The sequence below is a fragment of the Pristis pectinata genome, chromosome 25, assembly GCF_009764475.1.
Source record: "Pristis pectinata isolate sPriPec2 chromosome 25, sPriPec2.1.pri, whole genome shotgun sequence".
Lineage (NCBI taxonomy): Eukaryota > Metazoa > Chordata > Chondrichthyes > Rhinopristiformes > Pristidae > Pristis > Pristis pectinata.
In genome coordinates, this window is record NC_067429.1 from 11,931,737 (window position 1) to 11,953,003 (window position 21,267).

The 21,267-nt window shown below is 39.7% G+C and overlaps 1 protein-coding gene across 2 annotated transcripts in view; it reads right to left on the reverse strand.

The window, feature by feature from the left end:
- Positions 1-21,267, reverse strand: part of plcl5 (phospholipase C like 5) — a 184,407-nt gene that overhangs the window by 17,948 nt on the left and 145,192 nt on the right. For both annotated transcript variants that reach the window (XM_052038843.1, XM_052038844.1), the window contains exon 4: positions 18,926-19,001. In XM_052038843.1, the coding sequence (XP_051894803.1) occupies positions 18,926-19,001 (76 nt within the window). The remainder of the gene's footprint in view (positions 1-18,925; positions 19,002-21,267) is intronic.

Here is a 21,267-nt window from a genome sequence, read left to right on the forward strand (position 1 = left end):
TCCATCCCAATTGACACATTCAATGCATGATGGAGTGTGTCCCCGGTGTGCAGATGGGACTTTGGCTCTGTGTGAATCTGTGCTGGTCACTTCTACCAATGCTATCATGGACAGATGCATCTGCCGAAGGTGAGGACAAGGTGACATAGGTTTAACCTTTGTGTTGGTTCACTCCCTACCTGCTGCGTACCCTGTTCGGTGGTTATGTCCTTCAGGAGTCGGCTAGCTCCAACTGTAGTGACGCTCTCAAGCCACTACAGTGATCGACACTGAAGTCCCCTTGCTACTTTCATCGGGGAAGTAGGTGGTTTCCTTGTTTCTGTTATCCTGATCTCATGCAATTTCATGGACTCTCTCAAGGACTCTCTCCCACCTGTATACCACTATGCCATCACCTCTGATACTGAGGGCACATTATCTGTAGATATGACTATGTCAGACTGTGGCTTGACTAGCTTGTGAGACAGCTCTTCCAATTTAGATACCCATCGCCAGATGTTTGTGAGGAGGACTGTGCAAGGTGTGGGGAATGAATTTGCATTGTCTGAATTTGGTGCCTAGCTCAATTCCAAGTGGCCAATCTGCCTTTATTCTCTGTTTGAACACAGCACACAAGAACACAAAAAAAAAGGAGCAGAAGTAGGACATCAGGCCCTTCAAGTCTATCCCACCATTAAAATATGATTGTGGCTGATCTATGCTGACCTCAATTCCTCTTCTTTGCCATGTCTCCATACCCCTCTATTCCTCAATCTGTCAAATACTTATCCACCTCGACTTTAAATACTTCTAATGATTCAGCTTCCGCCACTTGCTGGGACAGAGAATTCCAGAGATTCACCACCCTCTGTGAGAAGAAATTTCTATGTACCTCAGTGCAAATGAGTGGTTTATTGGGCCTTTCCAAGTCAATCATGTCTGGTAGTTCTATGCTCATCATCACCAAGGTGAGCTGTTTTTTTTCAAACTGCCAACTGAATTTATATTCCGCAGCTTCCCATGGTGGGAATTGAACTTGGATTGTTAGTCCAAGCATTTGCATTACATATCTGGTAACTTAACTACTGCATCCTTATGATGCAGGAGCTGTAGTATGGTTTGCCTCTGGCTGAACCTACTGCCATATCACCATTAAGGGGCAAAGTATAAAATCTTTATTTTTTTTAAATCCTTCAACATTGATTTTCTTCTGAGGAAATGAGGCTCCCCGTTCATTAATTTTTTGATTAATTTTGATAATGGTTCAACGGTAATCATCAATTATTTTACTCAGCACCGAATTATTCCTTTATGCATAAACCCTAGTTTTCTCATGTGAAAATAATCAGCCCGTCCCCTTGACAATGTGATCTTTGTGCAGATTCCATTGGCGAAGGCTGCAAGTGCCTACCCAGTGAAAGAACAGGGTAACACTAATTTGGGATTTCTGCAACTAAATTGCATTGAACAGATAACAGTAGTTACAAGTTTTAGCCAGTAATAATCTGCAAGTGTTAATAGCCTGCTGTTATTAGTAAAGCACAATTTGGGCCCTTATATTGTACATCAAAACTGCAAAAAAAAAGTACTTCACATCTGTTGCAGTGAAACACTTTGGGAGAAGAGAGCCAAGGGCTTTATTCAATCCAGGATTTGCTTATTAGGGTGAATTCTTTCAGTAAATTTTATTTCTTTTAATAAGTTGAGAATGTTCAATATATGAAGTCAAAGTTTTTTTTCCTGTAAAAGTCTTTCTAGGTAACATGTTAGTTAAAGAATTGTTCTTCAATTCCATGTGCAGTATATAATATGCCCCAAGGTATCGGAATTAAATGGTACTGTCTTGCTTATATGACAGATTAGCATTCAGAGCAAGGTATTCTGCTGCTGCAGTTTACAGGGATAAGTTCAATAAAATGCCAGCTTGTGGTAAGATGCAAAGTAGTAAGATTTTCATTTAAGGGAGCAATTGGCTGGGAAATCAACACTTTCTCAAAAGGATGAATTTAGTTACAAAATGTTGGTGGGTTAGATCCCACTGGGAAAAGAAACTCTTGTCATGAAAACATCGCTAATTATTGTTTAGGTTTCCTGCAGCAGACACCCATTGGTAGAATAAATGCACATCCCATCCAAAGGGAGGTCAGAAAAGCATGAACACTTCTCCAGATCTCAGATGCTCCACGACAGAATACCAAAGCACCTCTGAGATCAGCAAGTATCTGTAGTATCTGACCAGTGCTTTATTTGCCAAGAGTTCCGTCATCTGACTGCTTGATCAAAGGGAGGTTTAAAGCACCTTAAAAGGAGGTGGAATGGTTTAGGAAGTAAATTTTAGAGCTCAAGCTCCAGATAATGGAAGTCACAGCTGTAAGGAAAGGCAGGAGAAAAGCAAAGCAGATTAGTTCAAATCCCCACCCTGTCTTTCTTCAAAAAAAATGCAACTTTGCTACTTAAACTGACAACAATCCTCCCCGTCATCTCACAAGTTAAGCAGTCACTATAAAGTGTCGAAAAACTCATGTAGACCCTCAAAATCAGATTGTAATTGGTAGAGAAAAGAGTGTCTAGCCATTATTTGACTGCTGGTTACACCGATGGTCCATGAATTGAGTACACTAAACACTTTTGTTCATGGTCGCCCTTGTTACGTTAGGCCACAGCACTGACATAGGCATATCATGGCATTTAATTTTCCAGTACTCTCAACCTTGGAATTATCTATGGATTTGTAGATGCATGGATTATGTTACCTTTATATTATGACATGATGTCGCTCAGTACCACTACATTGATGCAATAGATGAATGGTGAAAGTAAGCACTTCCAGTAAGACCTGACAAAGGACTTGATGCCTGAAGTGTTACCCTATTCTATTCTTTCTCCCAGAAGCCAGGCTGATATTTCCACCATTTCCTGCTTCAATTTCAGATTTTCAACACGTATGAGTGGGACTGAATTATTCTACCGATAAAGTAATTTATGGATATTGCTACAAAAAAAATGAGAATTGCTATAAAGGCCTGTATAATAGCCACCAATCTTTGCAATGCTTCCTTTATAATGAAATCTTTTCAAAGACTGATGATGCAATTCAGCCCTTCAGTCATGTTGTTGTAATGAAACAATGATCTTGCAATGTGGTCCTGGCCTCCACAATGGTCAAGGACACCTTTCAAGATCTCATCAGCCATTCAACGTGTAATATCCCCTTTCCAGCAGAAGAATTAATGGGAATGGCACTTCCACACTGCATTGTTCACCAACTACACGACATTCTCTGGCTCCATGACAATTAGAATATCCCTTGTGAAAAGAAAATGGCACAGGCAATGGGAAAAGTGAAAAGTTATGAACACAACAGCCCGAATTATGATTTCCATTATTACTGAAAGTAAACCTCTCTAATCAGTTTAAGTAGCATGAGTAATAGCAAACCAGATCCAGATTTGGGAAAATATATTTTGGAAAAAGAAATTTTTGTATAACCATTATTTGAATTTATGGGTTCAGAGATCAAATTTGCTTCTTCTGAGACATATCAGTAAATTTAAGCTGCATTAATAATTTTGTCTTTATATAATATCTTTTATTGGTAATTGGAAATGAGCTTATTACTGTCACATGTCCTGAGATATGGTGAAAAACTTTATTTTCCATACCATCCATACAGATCATTTCAGAACATAAGTACATTGAGGTAGTGCAAAGGGAAAAGCAATAACAGAATGCAGACTGTAGTGTTACAGTTACAGAGAAAGTGCAGTGCAGGTAGATGAGAAGGTGCAAGGGCCATGACGAGGTAAATTGAGAGATCAAGAGTTTATTGTTATCATACAAAAGGTCTGTTCAAGGGTTTTATAACAGAGGGCTTATGTGGTTAAGTCTAGTCATGGAGCATCAGACACCAATGGACACCTACATTTTAAAATACAACTATCTTCCACAGCAATGTATAAGCCACTGAGCTTCTTGAATCCTTACTCAAATATAGGCCAGGTAAACCAGCCTTTAAACTGTGAAAACATTTACTTCAACCAAGGCTTGGACAAACAATTGCTGTAAGAGTTCATGGGGGAAGGAATAGAAGGAACAGAAGAGATGAAATTTCATTTGGAAACAAAAGTTGGAGTGTAAAAGGGGTTGCCACTTCAGTATTGCTCAATCTGTGCAACCTCCATCCCACATCCCAGCTCTGCAATCCAATTTCACCCTCAGAATGGCAGCAGGAGATATTCGTCTGAAGCTAAAGGGGAAAGCAGTTCAAGTAGCCATGTTTCTTATGTTCATAATTTGTACAATCTGTTTCCTAATAGTAGTAGTTGGTTTCATTTATAACGTAGAAAGGATTAATTCTTGGAAATCACTGCCATTGCCTTCAAACAGTTGTGTCCATTGTGGATGTGACTGAGTCAAATGCAACCTGAGCTAAACCTGCCATGTAGCTAATATTTTCCTCAAGGCAGGGGAGTGTAAAATCAGAGGACGTTTAAGGCGAGAGAGGAAAGATATAAGAGGGACCTGAGAGGAAACTTTTTCACACAGAGAGTAAATGGAATGAGCTGCCAGAGGAAGTGATAGAGGCAGGTACAATTACAATGTTTAAAAATCATTTCAACAGGTCCATGGATAGAAAAGGCTTACAGGGTTATGGGCCAAATGCAGGCAAATAGGACTAACTCGTTTGGACAGCTTGGTTGTCATGAACAAGTTGGGCTGAAGGACCTGTTTCCGTGCTGTATAACTCTGTGACTCTATATGTGCACTGTATTCCAGTTTCAATATTCAGTTGTATTGAAGCCAATGGGACTTAATTTCAGAAGCAGAAATCAATGCACATCTGCTTCTATGTCATGGATGTGCCTGAAGACTGCCTTTAAAGAGGTGCCACCTACCAAAAAATGGTGGCTTCACACAACACATCAGCTGTTAGTGGAAGCTGTTGACGGTCACTACACAAAAAGGAGGGGTCTTTTTTTAGCTGCAGGCAATAAGCAGCAGTTGAAGTATAATTGCCAGCTCCATATAAGCCAATAACAAAGTTTCCCTGTCATACACAATTGTTTTGATGCAGTAATTTAAAAAGTCATGGAGTCATACAGCATGGGAAAAGGGCTTCTGAGAGTCCACACTGACAGTCATGCACCAAATTATATTAATTCCATTTTATTCTCCCTACATTCCTCTCAGCTCCCTCCAGATTCTACCACTCATCAACATACCAGGGACAATTTAAAATGGCCAATTAACCTACTAACCCACACATCTTTGGGACATGGGAGGAAACTGGAGCACCTAGAGGAAACCCACATGATCACAGGGAGAATGTGCAAACTCCACACAGACAGCAGTGAAAGTCAGAATTCAACCCAGGTCACAATGGAACTTGGGTCCCTGGAGTTCTGAGACAGCTACAACACTGTGCTGCCCCTAGCAGTTGATTTGAAGCAGTATTTTTTACAACGGAAATCCCCTCACCATATTAACTGGGAGGTGTTATTGTGGTATCGCTGTAGTAATGATATACTTCAACTTGCAAGAGCGTTAGAGATGTACAAGATGTTATTAGTTTCCATCTTGATTTCACAAAATACACACACTGATGGTTTTGCTACAGTAATTGGTAGTAACACACCTGGTAAATAGTACATTCTCACCACTCTCTGTGTATGTGTTACTTCTGAATTTGTGGCTGTTTGATGTGGAAGGCCTTAAATATTGCCCTTCCCTCAAGTTGAAACACTGATAAGTTTTGAGAGAGGACTTCCAGAATTCTGGAAGTGTCTATTGGCTTGCCCCTCAGCATTTGCTCGCAAAGAGACCCAACCTGCTTATCCTTTCCTGAAATGGGACAACCTCAGTTGTAGTGTCCTCCCTGTGTATCTTTTCTTTCCACCCTTAGTGCCTCTATCTTCTTTTTATACAGTGGCAATTCAAAATGTAGTGTACACAGCAATGTAGTCTTATCAAGGTTCAGTCAAAGTTGAGGATTACATTTCAGTTCTGTTCTTTGGAAATAAACAAAAGGTTTATATTGAAAGGGTAGAATATGCTTTTGGTACGTCGTCATTGATGGGTTGCATCTTTCAGTATTTTTACTTCCATATCTTTCAAATCTCATTTTATACATAAGAAATAGAGGTCCTAGAGTCATACAGCATAGAAACAGGCCCTTCGGCCCAACTGGTCCATGCTGACCAAGATACCAATCCAAGCTGGTCCCATTTGTCAGCGTTTGGCCCATAACCCTCTAAACCTTTCCCATCTGTGTGGGATAGGAAAGTACAATAGGAAAGGAAAATACAAGAGCTTATTTTTCGCAGCTTACAGTCTTGGAAATTAAATGGTCAACTATATATCCCATCTCCAACTTTATTAATGTCCTCTTGTATCTTGGTGTAAATTCTCCTTGGTTTTGATTCCCACCCAAGTTGTTGATATCTACAAATTTATGGTGTATTTTTGAGATGAATGATACATTTCTCTTAGCTTCTACCCCACTGTGAAAAGACTATTGAACGATTCCCTTATATGATGAGATGGACTATGACCTCACGATCTACCTTGTTGTGACCTTGCACATTATTGCACTGCACTTTCTCTGTAGCTGTGACACTTTACTCTACTGTTATTGTTTTTACCTGTACTACATCAAGGCACTCTGTACTAACCCAATGTAACTGCACTGTGTAATGAATCGATCTGTACGATCAGTATGCAAGACAAGTTTTTCACTGTACCTCAGTACAAGTGACAATAATAAACCAATACCAATACCAATAAACAACAATGGCACTTAAAATATTATAACTTTCTGATGTTAACATGTAATAATATCATTTGATTTTTCCTGATAACAAATAATTTTAAATTGATTTTTTTGCTTATGGTGGTGATTCATATAATTTCATAATGATAACCTTTTCCTTCCACAAGTAGTTCGAAGTTAGGCAATAACATTAGTAATATATTCAAATATATGAATAGGAAATTAGTGTCATCGTGGAAATAATCAGGGTTTTCAAGAAGGAACTGGATAAGCCCACAGGGAAAAACAGTGGAAATTAAATTGACTGGAATGTCCTACAAAGAGGTGGAACAGACTTGATGGACTGAATGACCTCCTCCTGTGCCATAACAATTCTATGATCCTATGATTCTGTCCGTGTTTAATGTCATTGCACACACTTTCCAGCAGGGGTCACAGGCTTGCAGTCAGGAGCAGGAATCATTGCTGATCTTTCCTTTTGAGTAATTTAGCATTTATCTATCTATTTATGATTTGGTCAGCTTTTATTGCCGGTCTCTGATTGCCCAAGAACTGCATGGCTTGCTAGGTCATTTCAGAGGGCATAAGAAACAGAAGGCAGGAGCTGATTCTATGGCCCTTGAGGTTGTTCCGTCAGTTAGAAGGAAAGTAGATGATCCTGTACCTCGTCGACTTCCCTGCCTGATTCCTGATGGTTAAGAACTAACCACAGTACTATGGGTCACCTATAGGCCAGACCAGGTGAGAGCAAGAGATTAACTTTCTTGAGGATCTTTATTGAATTAGATTGGATTTTCCAATGATCCAGTAATTTCCTGGACTTCAACTTAACTACTCCAAACTTATTTAGTTTCTTGAATGGAAATCTTCAATTGACATGGTGGGATTCAAACTCTTTTCTCCAGATTAATTTAACTATCATTTTACTTTACTCAAAATAGATTTTAACCTTTCTCCCACTGACTTGCCTAACATAGCCAGCCAGGCAGAACAGAAATCCACAATCTGATGACATGTCACAATCCATTACCTTAGGCATGAGCAGAGACTTCTGAACTGTGTTAATGTAACAGTTTGAAATTCCAGGCAGAATGATAAGCTGTTTTCAACAATCTAAATTAATGTACATTAAATGAGTTCCATGATACGTTAACAGGGCTTCTTCTAAAGGAACAAAGTCACCAATGTCTTTTTACTGGGGCAATCTAGTTTACAGACTAGCTGCACTTCACAAGTTAAGAATACAACGTCGTTAAGCGACCAGCTATCCAGAGGTTTCCCAACTGCAGCAGATGGGAAATTTAAGTTGAGTTAATTAAATGAATGTGGATTTTAAAAATCTGATTGTTGTAAAGCCCAAGTGATTTCCTCATTGCCCTTTGGGGGAAGGAATTCTGCTCTCCTTGTAGGTTCTAGCCAATACGTGACTCCAGTCTACAGCAGGTTTATTGGCTTAAATGTCGTCTGAAATGGTGCAGCTAACTGCTCAGTGCTCCACTATCTTTTCTAGGGCTAGGGGATAAATGTTGGCCTTTCCACTGATGCTTACACCCTGTCGATGAATAATTGAATGAAAGTACTGAATTCAACATGAAGTGTTTTCCGATATTCCAAGTCTACAAAAGATGCTCCATAATTTTTGTTTTGTTTCTTTCTTCAAATTTCATCACAATTATTGAAAGCGGCCCAACCCAGAGTAAATGTTGAGGCAATTAATAAATTTCTACCAGAAAGCCAACAACATTAATGCAACTTCTGGTTGAGTTCCCACATTAAACTGTTGCCCTTATAGCCTCTCTCAAGAGGAGAGCAATTCTGACATCCCTTACTCTCAACCCCCTGAACAGGAACAGCCACAGTTATGTCACAAGCAGCAACCACCACTTGAGGGTCAGACTATTAAACCTTGCAAACATCAGTTGACTTTTCCTTTCAATTTTTTTTGCAAAAGACATAATTGCAGTATAAATCACATCACATTGAGCAGCCTGTTAAGGACTAATAGAGGAATTAAATCTAAATTGATATTGATTTAGAATTAGCAGATAAATTAATGAAATCCTCAGCCCCCAAATGACTCTTCAGTCCTGACCCAAAATGAGGCTTAACCAATATTTCAGGTGAAACATTAAAATCCCAAGCACGTAACTAAAATAAGCATCAAACTGATCAAAAGGTATCCCCATTCCCTGCATTTTCAAAGGAAATAATGCAAAGCAGAACTGCCAGTCAAACTCTGGAAAATCCAAGGAGACACAAGAGACTGCCGATGCTGGAATCTGGAGCAAACAACAACATGCTGGAGGAACTCAACGGGTCAGGCAGCATCTGTAGAGGGAGGACAGTCAATATTTTGGGTCAAGGGTCTTGACCTGAAATGTGGACTGCCCACTTCCTTCTACAGATGCTGCCTGACCCGCTGAGTTCCTCCAGCACTTTGTTTTTGCTCTGAAAAATCCAATCTGGGAAAGGACTCATTCAATTTTGATACTGAAATATTGTTCGTATTATTTCTTCTACTGATCTAATAATGTTTTTTTAAATGACTTTCATTACAACAATGTTCCTAAATGTACAAGAAAAAGCGACTCAAGGGAGAGAGAGAATTGGAGAAATCAATAAACAGAAACAAAGAGAAGACAAAACAAGGTGTGAGAATGAGTTAAATGAAAAAGACAGAATGAAAGAGGTGGATACTTTCAAAGAGGAAAGGGTCTGCATTTCCCTTAAAGCTGCTGCTACTCAGCTGTGATCAGCACAGAGACTGATGCCGTGAAATTGGAATGAGAGCAAATCTAATATTGTTCTCCCTTTGTACACACACATGATGCCCCATTAATAGGTTGCAGTGGGTATTACAGGATATGAGTACTCTCCAAGGATGCTGCCGGGTTATTAACAGACTCTCAGTTTTCAATGCAAGGGTTCTGGTGTGAAATGGACACATGTGGTCTAATAAAAATTGAACCTTTTAATCAAGCATATCTGTTCTCCATTGGATCAGCAGCTTTGCAGAATCCTGGCTTGTAGTTCCACAACAATTATTTTTGCTTAGAATCTTAATGTTTCAGGGCTAACGTTTCTCCCTCAAACAGTTAGAAAAACAGTTGGTCTGGTTTTTACCCCTTTGTTATGAATGGGACCTTGCATACTAATTGGTCACTGTGCATCCTAGGTTAAGTTTCAAAAAGTTTGGGATGTCCTGAGATTGTAAAAGGCTTCATATAAATGCAAGTCTCTCTTTTTCTCTCAAGCAGATGGCTATCTAAGACTAACATTATTCCCATATCTGGGAAACTGTTCTAGCATCTCTTTTGGTCTGGTGCAGGATGTGAGGATAAACTTGCCTGACAGGAATCTAATGTCACATCTGCTCTCTTCCTCACTGCTTCTACTTAACTATATCTCTGTTGATCATGGTCCTCTGAGATCTCCTCCAGTTCTGTCTAATTAACAAATGTGATGGTGCCCTGCACTATCTCATCATTGCACTGTTTTTAAAATTTGAAAGACAGTATCTATTGTGCGAGTATTTCACTTATTCAGTCTGAGATACTGGTCCTTAATTTACTTTATCAAAGGTACATCATTAAAGAAACAGATTGTAGAGCCAAATGCCATCCTTATACTTGTTTTTTTATCAAAGTGCTTCCTTTTGGAATTTGTTTCACCAAAATCTGTTGTCACAGCAACCCACAGTTAGTGATGTGAAATAATCCTAAATGGAATGATTATTTTCTGATATTGCATATGACATAAATGCCACATTCATCATTTGGGGTCATTGCCTAACTGGTTCCTGATTTTTGTTTCATTTACTGGACACCTGGGAGTAAAGAAGAAAAATTGTGTGCAGAAGTATGAACATCAGATCATATAAAATCATATAACAGGAGCAGGAGTAGGTCATATACTCTGTCAAGTCTCCGTCAAGCCCATGGCTGATCTGATCACAGGCAAGAGATTGAAGAGTTGAGGTCAAGTAGACATATTCCCTTTAGTCCAAATTTCTATCTATCTCAGGCTTAAGTGTGCTGCTTGCCTCTGCACGTCTATGGCATAGAGAATTCCAGAGGTTCACAACCCTCAGAAGAAATCTCCTCAACTCAGTCCTTTGATCAACCTCTCTTCCTGAGAATATTGCCCTAGCTCCAAAAATCATAAACCACAGGAAAGATTCCACTCAGAATCCAGCAATACTGCTTCCAGGAGAGGTTTGAAGTCATTTTTTTAAAATGAAATGAGCAACTTACTTGACAATAGAAAAGCAGTGATATATTGAAATAGATAGAAACACAAAGGGCACCTTGGTAACAGGTCCAATCCGGTCTGCGGAATTAAATATTCAGATTACTACCATGTGTTTCCCAGGCTTACTTGGGGAGAAGTAGTAAAGCAGAATGAAATTATTCTTAAAAGCATTTCATAATGCGGGATCAATTTGAAATATAAATTTTTTTCTGAACTACTTAAATATTAGTGTGCTTTGGGGAATAAATAAGGGCTTTACATTTCTGTGGAAATGAGCCATGAAGCTTTAGCTTTGAGATATTTTCATGCACTTCAATAAAACTTCAGGACATTGTTCATTAACTATTAATATTTGGTTTCGAGATTGATGCAAACGGCCTAGTTTTGTTATACTGCATATTTATAAGCTGTATAGCTGGTTTGACTATATTAAATTTTCAAGAATTTCTCCTAAAGTACCAGGCATTACAGCATCTTATCCAAACCTCAAATACAAGTGTTCCCAGCAAGAAGCCGGTATCTCACTCGGGGGTGGTAACAATGATCAATTCTCTTGCTTCAATCAGGAGTGCTAAGGCAGGATGTGGCATCCACTTCATCAGTCCAGTAAATGGATTGAATTTGTAGGGACAACTTCTCACAACCAGGCACCAGATAAACTTGCTGGGCTAGCAGTAAAACAATTTAATTGTGACCTTAAAGTCTTAAGCAAAATAGTCACATTACTATTAGATGTTACTTTCTGGGATTATGTCCAATTTGTGTCTTGTTGATAAGAAGAGTGTTTTCAATACAATAGAAGATGCTGTAAAATCCATCACATTTACATTGCCCGAAGCAACAAGCAGATATCTATTTACAATTCAAAGACAGATTATGCCGGAAAAACTCATCAAGTCAGGCAGCATCCATGGAGAGAGAAACAGTCATTGTTTCAGGTCAATGGCCCTTCATCAGAAAGCATTTGCTGTTTTTCAGCATCTTCAGTTGTCTGTGCATTATGGTTATTTTCTGTTCATCTTCTCCGGGATAAATTTGCAGAGCCTTGGAGAGTGTGATTGACTGGATAGTTAACATTCAAAAGTGATGATGGATCAAAGGGCCTCATTTTGTGCCTTATGATTGATGCTCTAGGCAGCAAAAGGAATTGTATCAGTCCCCTGTATGAAGAAGTCTAGCACTCTATCTGCTCTGGGTTAGTAAAAATGGAAATCTGGTTTGCTGGGATCAGTGTTGGTCTTATTTCTTCCAGAGGCAAACGTTCTTTAGGTGAGTTTAAATAACTCTGGAAACAGCAATTATCATCCATTCGTAATTGCCCTCTGAACTGAATAGCTTGCTGTGCAGTTAAGAGTGAATCATACCGGGTGGAAATGGCTGATCTTCTTCTATGAAGGAACAGTGAACCTGATGGATTTTTACAACGAACTGGTAATTTCAAGGTTACCATTATTAAGACTGGCTTTTTTATTAATGTAAATCAAAATTTAAAAAAAAACTGCACACATTGAAAATCTGAAATAAAATCAGATGCTGGAAAAACTCAGCAGATTAGGCATTTTCTGCTTTCAATTACTTTAAATTGCCCAGCTGCTTGGTGAATCGCATGTATCCAGAGCTCTGGACTATTGATTTGGAGATCAAATTGCAGATGCTGTAAATTTAAAATATTAACTCTGTTTCTCTTTCTATAGATGCTGCTTCAATTCGTGAGTATCTCCAGCATTTTCTATTTTTTATTACTGACTTGGATACTAGTCTAGAAACGTAACCACCATGTTACAGAACCCCCAGCACAGCCATGAATAGCTTACACCTTATGCCACGTCATTCAAAAAGCAGCACTTTCACCCAACTCAGAGGATTGTAGGTTTGAGCCTTACTCCAGATTTGGACCCATAATCCAGGAAACTCCCGTGCCATACTACAATAACCCTACAGATAATGCCGTTTATCGAGACTCTGTAGATACAAAACCTCTTAAGCAGCTTCCTGAAGAACAGCATTATTTCCTGTTCAGTATTTCAAACAATTTCATCAAGGACAGATTAGCTGGCCATAGACATTTGCTGTTTATGGGATCTTGCCATGCACACAATAAAGGAACTATTCAACAGTTGTAAAGTTTTATCAAATTGAGTTCAGTAATCTGTTACAGCATAACAGCCAACTGTAACCTCAATAAGTGGCAATGATGAGAAATGTTAGTTTTAGTTTCCAAAAAGCCAAGCTTTTCTTGGTGTAAAACTGTCAGTAAAACCCCAGTCCATTAGAAACAAGCAGGGTTCTTGATAACTGTTGAACATACTGTATATAAAATGGAACTGCCAGATGGAAATGTAAATTCAGATTACTATCAAAGAATAGCAGTAATTTTTTTGCTGGGAAAACAGCTTTTACAAAATATTGTTCCATTGTTTGCCAACATTGGAAGCTGGTTAATATTTTGTTCGTTTAATTACTTCAAGATAATTGGCTTTAGACCAACATGATGCATATCAACCCCTGGGACAGAAAAACACACCAGCTTCTATTTTTCTCATATATTCTATTTCTAGCAACATCCCCTGTCAAAGATCTGAAGATAATGTAGCAGAGAAAGAAGGTGCAGCGATTTAATCAACAATTTGTAAAGAAGCAACTTCCTCAAAAGGGCACACAGGCCCAATTATAGTTCTCAAATACAAGCTTTGAACTGTGTAATATTTTGACTATATCCCTTGCTACAGAGTATAACTTTACCGTGAATAAAAATCCAGAATAGTTGCTGCTTAAGAACAGGAAATACTGGAAGTAATCAGCAGGTCAGGTAGCATCTGTGGAGGGAGAAATAAAGTTAACATTCGAGGTTGAAAAGCTTTCATCTAGCAGATGCTGGCTGACCTGCCAAGTACTTGCAGCGGTTTCCTGTTTTTCTTTCAGATTTCCAGCATCTGCAGATTTTTGCTCCTTGATTATGGCAGATGGTGAAACTGGTGAAAAAACGTAAAATCTCTGTGGCATCCAGGAGACAGGCGAGCAGCAGACATCCAAAATACTTTCCAGGAGTCAATTTACAATGATTGGCATTAATTGTTATTCCTAGACTGCACTGATCCAAATACAACGAAAAATAAAAATTCAAATTTCAGTTCAATGAAGACTCAGGGGAGAATCTAAATGGTGTTGGAATAGACATGATCTGGAATCATAATGGAAGTATAACATGCATTCGTTTAACCAGGTGCAGGTTGCACAGAAAGTGTAGACTCCACCTCTAGTCAAGGATACCCTTAAATAAGATGACCAAAGCTGTACACGGTACTCCAGGTGTCATCTCACTAAAGTACTGAATAGCTGCAACCTGTGCTCCATCCCTCTCGCAATGAACAGACATCCTGCGTGCCTTCCTAATTACCTGCTAGAATGTTGTTGAGGGTGGTTATTGCCTTATCGTGTTTTTTTTAACTCATGGACTTGATGATTACTGCCAAAACCAATCATTATTGCCCATCCCTGAGTACTAAGTGGTCTGTTGGGTATTTTCCAGACAGCACTTATGAGTTAATCATATTATGTGTCTTAATCAGGAGCCACGTTAACCAGGTAAGAACTCCTTCCCCTAAAATGACATATGTTATAATTCAATCTGGTGGCTTCACTAGCTCTTCATTCTGTTACAAAGTTAACTGAACTTAAACGTCCCAGACGTGGTGGTAGTTGTCCCTGGATCATTAGTCTAGACTTCTGTGTTGCTCAGTTTGTAAGTTAACTATCAATGCAACTATACTCCGACTCATGTGATGTGAATGTACCTTGACACCTATCAGTTTGAGATTGAATGGTTTTGCAATTCAGACTCTTTCATTCTCTGAGTGGCAGCTCTTCTTTCTCATCACTGAAGTCACAATGCAATCAGCCTCTCCCTGACTCCATAGCCAGAATGACGACACCCCCTCCTTTTCTTCATGCCCCCCCACTGCCAACCACCTGCCCCCACCCAAAACCCACCACTATTTCCACCTCTCCTTTATTCTCCCCAGTTGCTGCTGGAGGGCCTAAACCCATCACAAGATGGCAAGTTGTGGAGGATGCAGCAAACCACAGAAACTGGGACCCCCTCTTGAGGCTGCCTCCAGCATCTTCTAAGCAGCCCTTAAACACACCTCTTCCATCAAACCATTCGATGCCTCTCCTAATCTCTCATGTGGCTGAGTATCAAATTTCCTTGTGACATTTTACTTGTCAAAGACACTAAAAGATCAAAATAAAGATTCCAAAACAAAGAATTGAGTCAGTAACGCAATGTCTAATTAATTGAATTGAAATGTAGTGTAAAGAAATATTATATGTGTTAATGCCTTTTGCTTCTCCATGCATTCTAGATGCTTGACAGAAGCAGCTGAGCAGAGAATTTCCCCACACTGACACCATTAAGTTCTACTCCAATGATATCATGAAATCAGAGTGCTACGTTAGTCAGTTGTTCCGAATTATGTCACTGCAGTAGTATTTTTTACTCGCAGATGGTCTATTCTGAGGCTGTCTCTGACCAACACTTCATACTTTGGCAAACATGCCACGCCTCTTGCTTCACTTATAGCAACAAGATGAATAGCAAGTGAAATCCAACCCTTGTTGTCTGGATCTCAACAGTGCTGGCCCTCAGGGAAGGACGCATCCTGATGTATGGACATTTGGTGCTACAGGTTAACGACCAGATCCACCGTGTACATCCAGGCCAGCCCTCCTGGGATTGCTTTTGTTATTTCAAAACCCAAGTAAAATTCACAACTTATGCTGCTTGCACAGCCTTCACACACACACTCACATGCACACGTGCAGGTGCGCACACACACCACACACACACATGTGCATGTATTGCAGGTACATGCACACATATGTGCACACACGCATGTGAACATGCATGCACAGACACACACACCCTTTATGCTTGTGTATTATAATTAGCAGAACAAAGCAGGAATCTTGGCTAATTTTCACCAGTCCTGTGACAGGAATGTTGAAATTAGCCGCAGTTTCAGCAGTAGGTCAAATAATGGAAACACCCTGGGGTCAATGCTGTTAATTTATCTATAAATATCTAAGTTTGATTTATACCTGGGGATTGACATTTTCATTTGGTTACCAGTGGCAAACTAGAACCCACTGCATTTCCCAAATATCGGGAGAGAGGACTGCAAGTGGCTGGTGCTACGTTAAAGATTTAGCGCAATGAACCAAAGGGAAATTTCTACCCCCAGGCCCCTAATTGGACTGCCATTTTCACCACTTCTGGCTCCAACTGAGACTTCTGCTTTCAATGTTCTGCATCTGTCTCGTGCCACCTCAACGAGGTTGGGTTGTGTTCGATCCAGCTTACTGTCCACACTACTGCCCTGTAATTTTCTCGTAATTGTACTTACCTCTTGCAGCTCTATGGGACTGAGTGACCGGAAGGCCTCACTGCAACATCTGCCCTACAAAGCAGAACAGTCCTTAAGGGATAACTAGACTTCAGCTGGCAGATCCTGAGACTATAGAGCCATTCAAGACAGAAATATGGTCTTTGGCCCATTAAGTCCACACCAACCATCAAGCACCCATTCACTCTAATCCTGCATTAATCCTATTTTATTTTGTCCACATACCCGTGAACTTCCCCCAACCACACATTCTACCAACCACCTATATTAATGTAATTTAAAAATAAAGAAAAAGTAAAATAAGCAAACCATTTAATACTTCACTCATGATTGGTGACCCCATTCAAATGAATGGGCTCACGCATCTTACATCAGCTGTTTCTAACATGGAGCAGAGGGGCCAGATGCAATGTGCATCCTGACCTCAGTTCTGGACATTTGATCTCCACACATAAACTTGGGATTGAGTCCAGAAGCAGAATGGGACGTCAGGTATACTTCCAGTGAATCTCTGACTTCTACACGGCAATGTGCAAGGTCAGGGACAAGCTGAGCCTTGAGGAAGTCCTGCCAGCTGTTCTCTACAGAACTGCCAGTAAAAAGGCAAGCACGATTCAGGCCCTTGGAGCAAGTTCCAGAAAAATATAGTTTCTAAAGTAACACCAGCTGCAACAGCTTTCTTTTCTACAGCACCTGTGGCATGGCAAAATGTCCCATGCCTTCTCTCAGAACCATCAAAGACTGACCCTGGCCACTTCAGGAAACATAAGGACAGCTGCTAAAACTTGGTCAAAAAGACAGGTTTAAAGGAATTCTTTAACGGGGGGCACAGAGAGATGGTAAGATATTGGGAAGGAATTCCAAGTGCAGGGCATAGCTGCTAATGCCAGGGTGATTAAATTTGGCAGTGATCAAGAGGCCAAAATTAGAGCTGATATCCCAAAGGGGTTATAGAGGAAGTGTGTATTTCAGAGAAAGGTAGATGTGAGACAACAGAGGGATCTGAGAACAAGGATGAGTATTTTGACATCTTGGCACTAATTAAAAGGGAGCCAATGTAGACCAGGTAGTGCTGGGGTGATGGGCAAGTTGAAGACATCTTTTTGAGTGGATTTTCATGACTTAAATTCCCACATTTTGTACTTTACAAAAATAAAATAAAATTACATAGGTTTTGTCACACAGCAACATATATTTTACCCTACTAGTTCATGTTGGTGTTTATGAACCCCCTCCCACCACCTTATCCAATCTCATCAGCATATTATCTGTTCAACCTTTACATACGTAACTAGCTTTCTTTCAAATACCCCAACCACTTCCAATGGTAGTGAATCCCACATTGTATAACTCTCTGTGTAAGGAACTTCTCAAGAGATCCTCATTGGATTTATAGTGATCATCTTATTTATGGCCATGTGTTCAGATCCCAATCACATGACATGATCAAGGAACAAGTACGTGAGGCCTTATCCTGAATATCTGTTCAGCCTTCAGCTCTCTGTCATTTTGACATGACATAGAATGAGGCTCTCATTAAACATCAAGGCTTATGATGAGCAAGTGTCCTACTGCTTTTTTCGATCCAAGGTACAGCTGTCTGGCACTATCCAAATTGCTTGAAAGCTACAGTAAAGTTGTTAATTTGTCTCAAACCAAAATATAATTGCAGGTTGGATCTAATGCTAGAGGAAACTGCAAAACTATAAGCTTTTTTGAATTACTCACAGTCTTTCTGAAATAAAGGAATGATGTCATTGCTACATTACATAAAATCAAGAGGCAAGCTTGCTAATTGCGTGAAGGAAGGAAATTGATTGAATTCCTTTGCTTAGCACACAAAAACATGCCAAGTTCTCCATCACCTGGTATTATGACTGTCCACAGATGCTACTTGAGCTCTTTCACACTGCTGGCCAAAGACATTATTAACATTCAGTGATTAAACAAAAAGAAGTGTTGTATAAATGTGTAATGAAATGGCATATTAATCTTAATTCCTTCATGTTTCAGATTATGAAAAAGATAGTTCTGTACCAAGATTAATTAGTAAATTGAACAATGTGTTTTTCATTAGAGAAAATTGTAGCCTTAGTGCCAGGATATTCTCCTATTCTAAACCCAGTGTTTTTTTAATTCATAGAGCAGGACATTTGGGGATACTAATTTAACCAATGGAGCATGTACACTTTACATACACAGGCAGTTGCACCATGTAAAGATTTACATTCTCTACTTACAAAATTCTACCCCTTGATTTATTTGTCCTTTATTGTCAGATTTTTCCTCATGCCTTAAAAGGCTACATTACAACCACACAGCAGCACACATTAGATCAGATTCTTATTCTTGAGAAGAATCTCACAGCCTCCATAAGCAGCCACCTAAGACCAAGCATTCACAATCAACACAAATCTATTCCTTTGTACACAGTGTTCACCAGCCCCCTCCCATCCCGTTGTCAAGTTGGCTGAGAACTCAGCATGCAGTCTGTTCCTGTAATAGAGATGGTGACACTCACCAGCCTTCTGAGCCTGCATTATCTTCACGTAGACTGCATCAGCAGATTCAATTAGCATCTTGCTGGTCTGAATCATCTGGAAAACAGTAACATAATGAAAAGAAAATCACAAATTCCTTGCATATTTAAATCCTTTTCCCTCTCTGGGCTGAAGTCCCTCTTCAGTGCCTCACTTATTGCCCATTATGCAATTGTAAATGTAAAAAGATGATTTTAATTTGGGGCTACAATATACCACAGCTAAGTCTGTCCATAGCCACACATGCACTTCATAGCAATAAGATTCCCCACCAGATTATCTCTCCCTTTGTCAGAGGTGCTGGAGAAAGTACACAGAGCCGGCTCATACCATGGTTTGAAGTCTAAATATCCCTGGCAAACCCAACATTTATTAGACATTCTGAATTGCCCCTGAATGTCCCTAAATGTCCATGTTAGGCCACTTCAGAGGGCAGTTAAGACAACCAGATTGCTTTGGGTCAGAATCACAGGTAGGGGATATAAGGTTAGAATGCCAAATTTACCTCCCCAAGGGAACCAAATAAGATGATTTGTTTCAATGATAACTGGAAGTTTCATGATGCCAGTTTTAATTACAGATTTATTTAATTGAATTCAAATTCTGCAGCAGTCCTGGTGGGGTTTTAAATCTGTATTAATATTCTTGGTCTCTGGATGACAACTCCAGTAACATCATCAATTTGTGACTGTATCCTTACTCAGAGAAGAAAACTTAGCAAGCTTGGGATCATTATATTCTACATGATTCAAGCATTTACCAATGTAGCTCATAGAGCCATTGAAAGAAAGGTGATGCTGTAAATATAAACAAAAATGCTGGAGGAACTCAGCAGGTCAAGCAGCATCTACGGAGAGAAATAAACAGTCAACGTTTCGGTTTGAAACCGTTGATCAGGACTGGAAAGGAAGAGGGCAGAAGCCAGAATAAGAAGGTGGGGGGTGGGGCAGGAGCACATGCAGGCAGGTGAAAGGTGAGTTCAGATGATAGGTGAGTCCAGGTGAGAGGGGGAAGGTAGGTGGGTGGGAGAGGGGGTTTCTTATTCTGGCTTCTGCCCTCTTCCTTTCTAGTCCCGATGGAGGGTCTCGACCAGAAACATCAACTGTTTATTTCTCTCCATAGATGCTGCCTGACCTGCTGAGTTCCTCCAGCACTTTTTGTGTGTGTTGCTCCAGACTCCAGCCTCTGCAGAATCTCTTGTGTCTCAATGCTGTAAATGTTCTGAATTTGAAATGTCAGGGTAGGTTGTGCATAAGAAATATCAACAGGTTGCTATCTTCCAGCTAATAGATTTAATAATTTTGATATTATACTCTACGCTGCGATCCAATTTAAAGAATCTACTGATTGTATATTTTGCATTAGAGCTCAGCATTATATCCCGCCCATTGCACTGAAAGAATTCAACATCTTTAATTCATTTCATGGTTTTAGGATAAATATTCTTTAGTGTTTGTTATGACAGAGAAAGTTCAACTGTTATGTTACATCTCAACTCACATATTCAAAAGTGAAAAATCCCATTATACTACAGTATTAATGGTGAAATGCCTTTGGCAGTTTTCTCCTGTTATTGTAACGTAAGCAAAATAAATGGTGTGAGATATCATTTTGTAAACTGCTGGTGTGGGATTTTAAATCACCACAGACTGTTTGCCCAACCTCTAAGTTACAAGTTCAACAATATAATCATGGAGTCATTGAAATGTTTATAGCACAGAAGGCTGTTGTCAGCCTACCATGTCCACGAGAGCCGAAAAAGAGCTTTTGAGACCAATCCCCATTCGAATCCCTGACCCATAGATTACAACGTGTCATTTGCTGATTTAGCTACCTTTTAAATGTAATAAAGGTTTCAGCCTTACCAAGTCTTTCAGGCAGTTCCTGAACTTTTGTGTAACAAACCTTCTCCTCAACTCCCCTCTAATCCTTCTGCTAATTACCTTAAATACAGTCATGTCCCCCACCCCCACCTGTCCATCGCACAGCCCCCACCCGTCCCCAGTTGTTGATCCCTGCACTAAGGGAATACTTGCTTCCTGACATATTCTCTATTGGGATCTCATAATTTTATATATCTCATTAAACCTTTCTTAACCCTTGTGGCTCTGAAGAAAGTAACCCCAGCCTGGTCAATGTTTCCTTATAACTAAACTGTTCCATCCTTGGAAAATCCTTGTAAGTCTGATGTGTAAAGGACCTTGCTCTGCTGAAAGACTGGCCTTCTTTTTTAACGGATGGCCTAAAGCTAAAAATTTTAGCTTTCTAATCATTTTGACTTCTGGGCATCTCTGCTTTAAATCTGGTGTAGCTCTCCGAATCG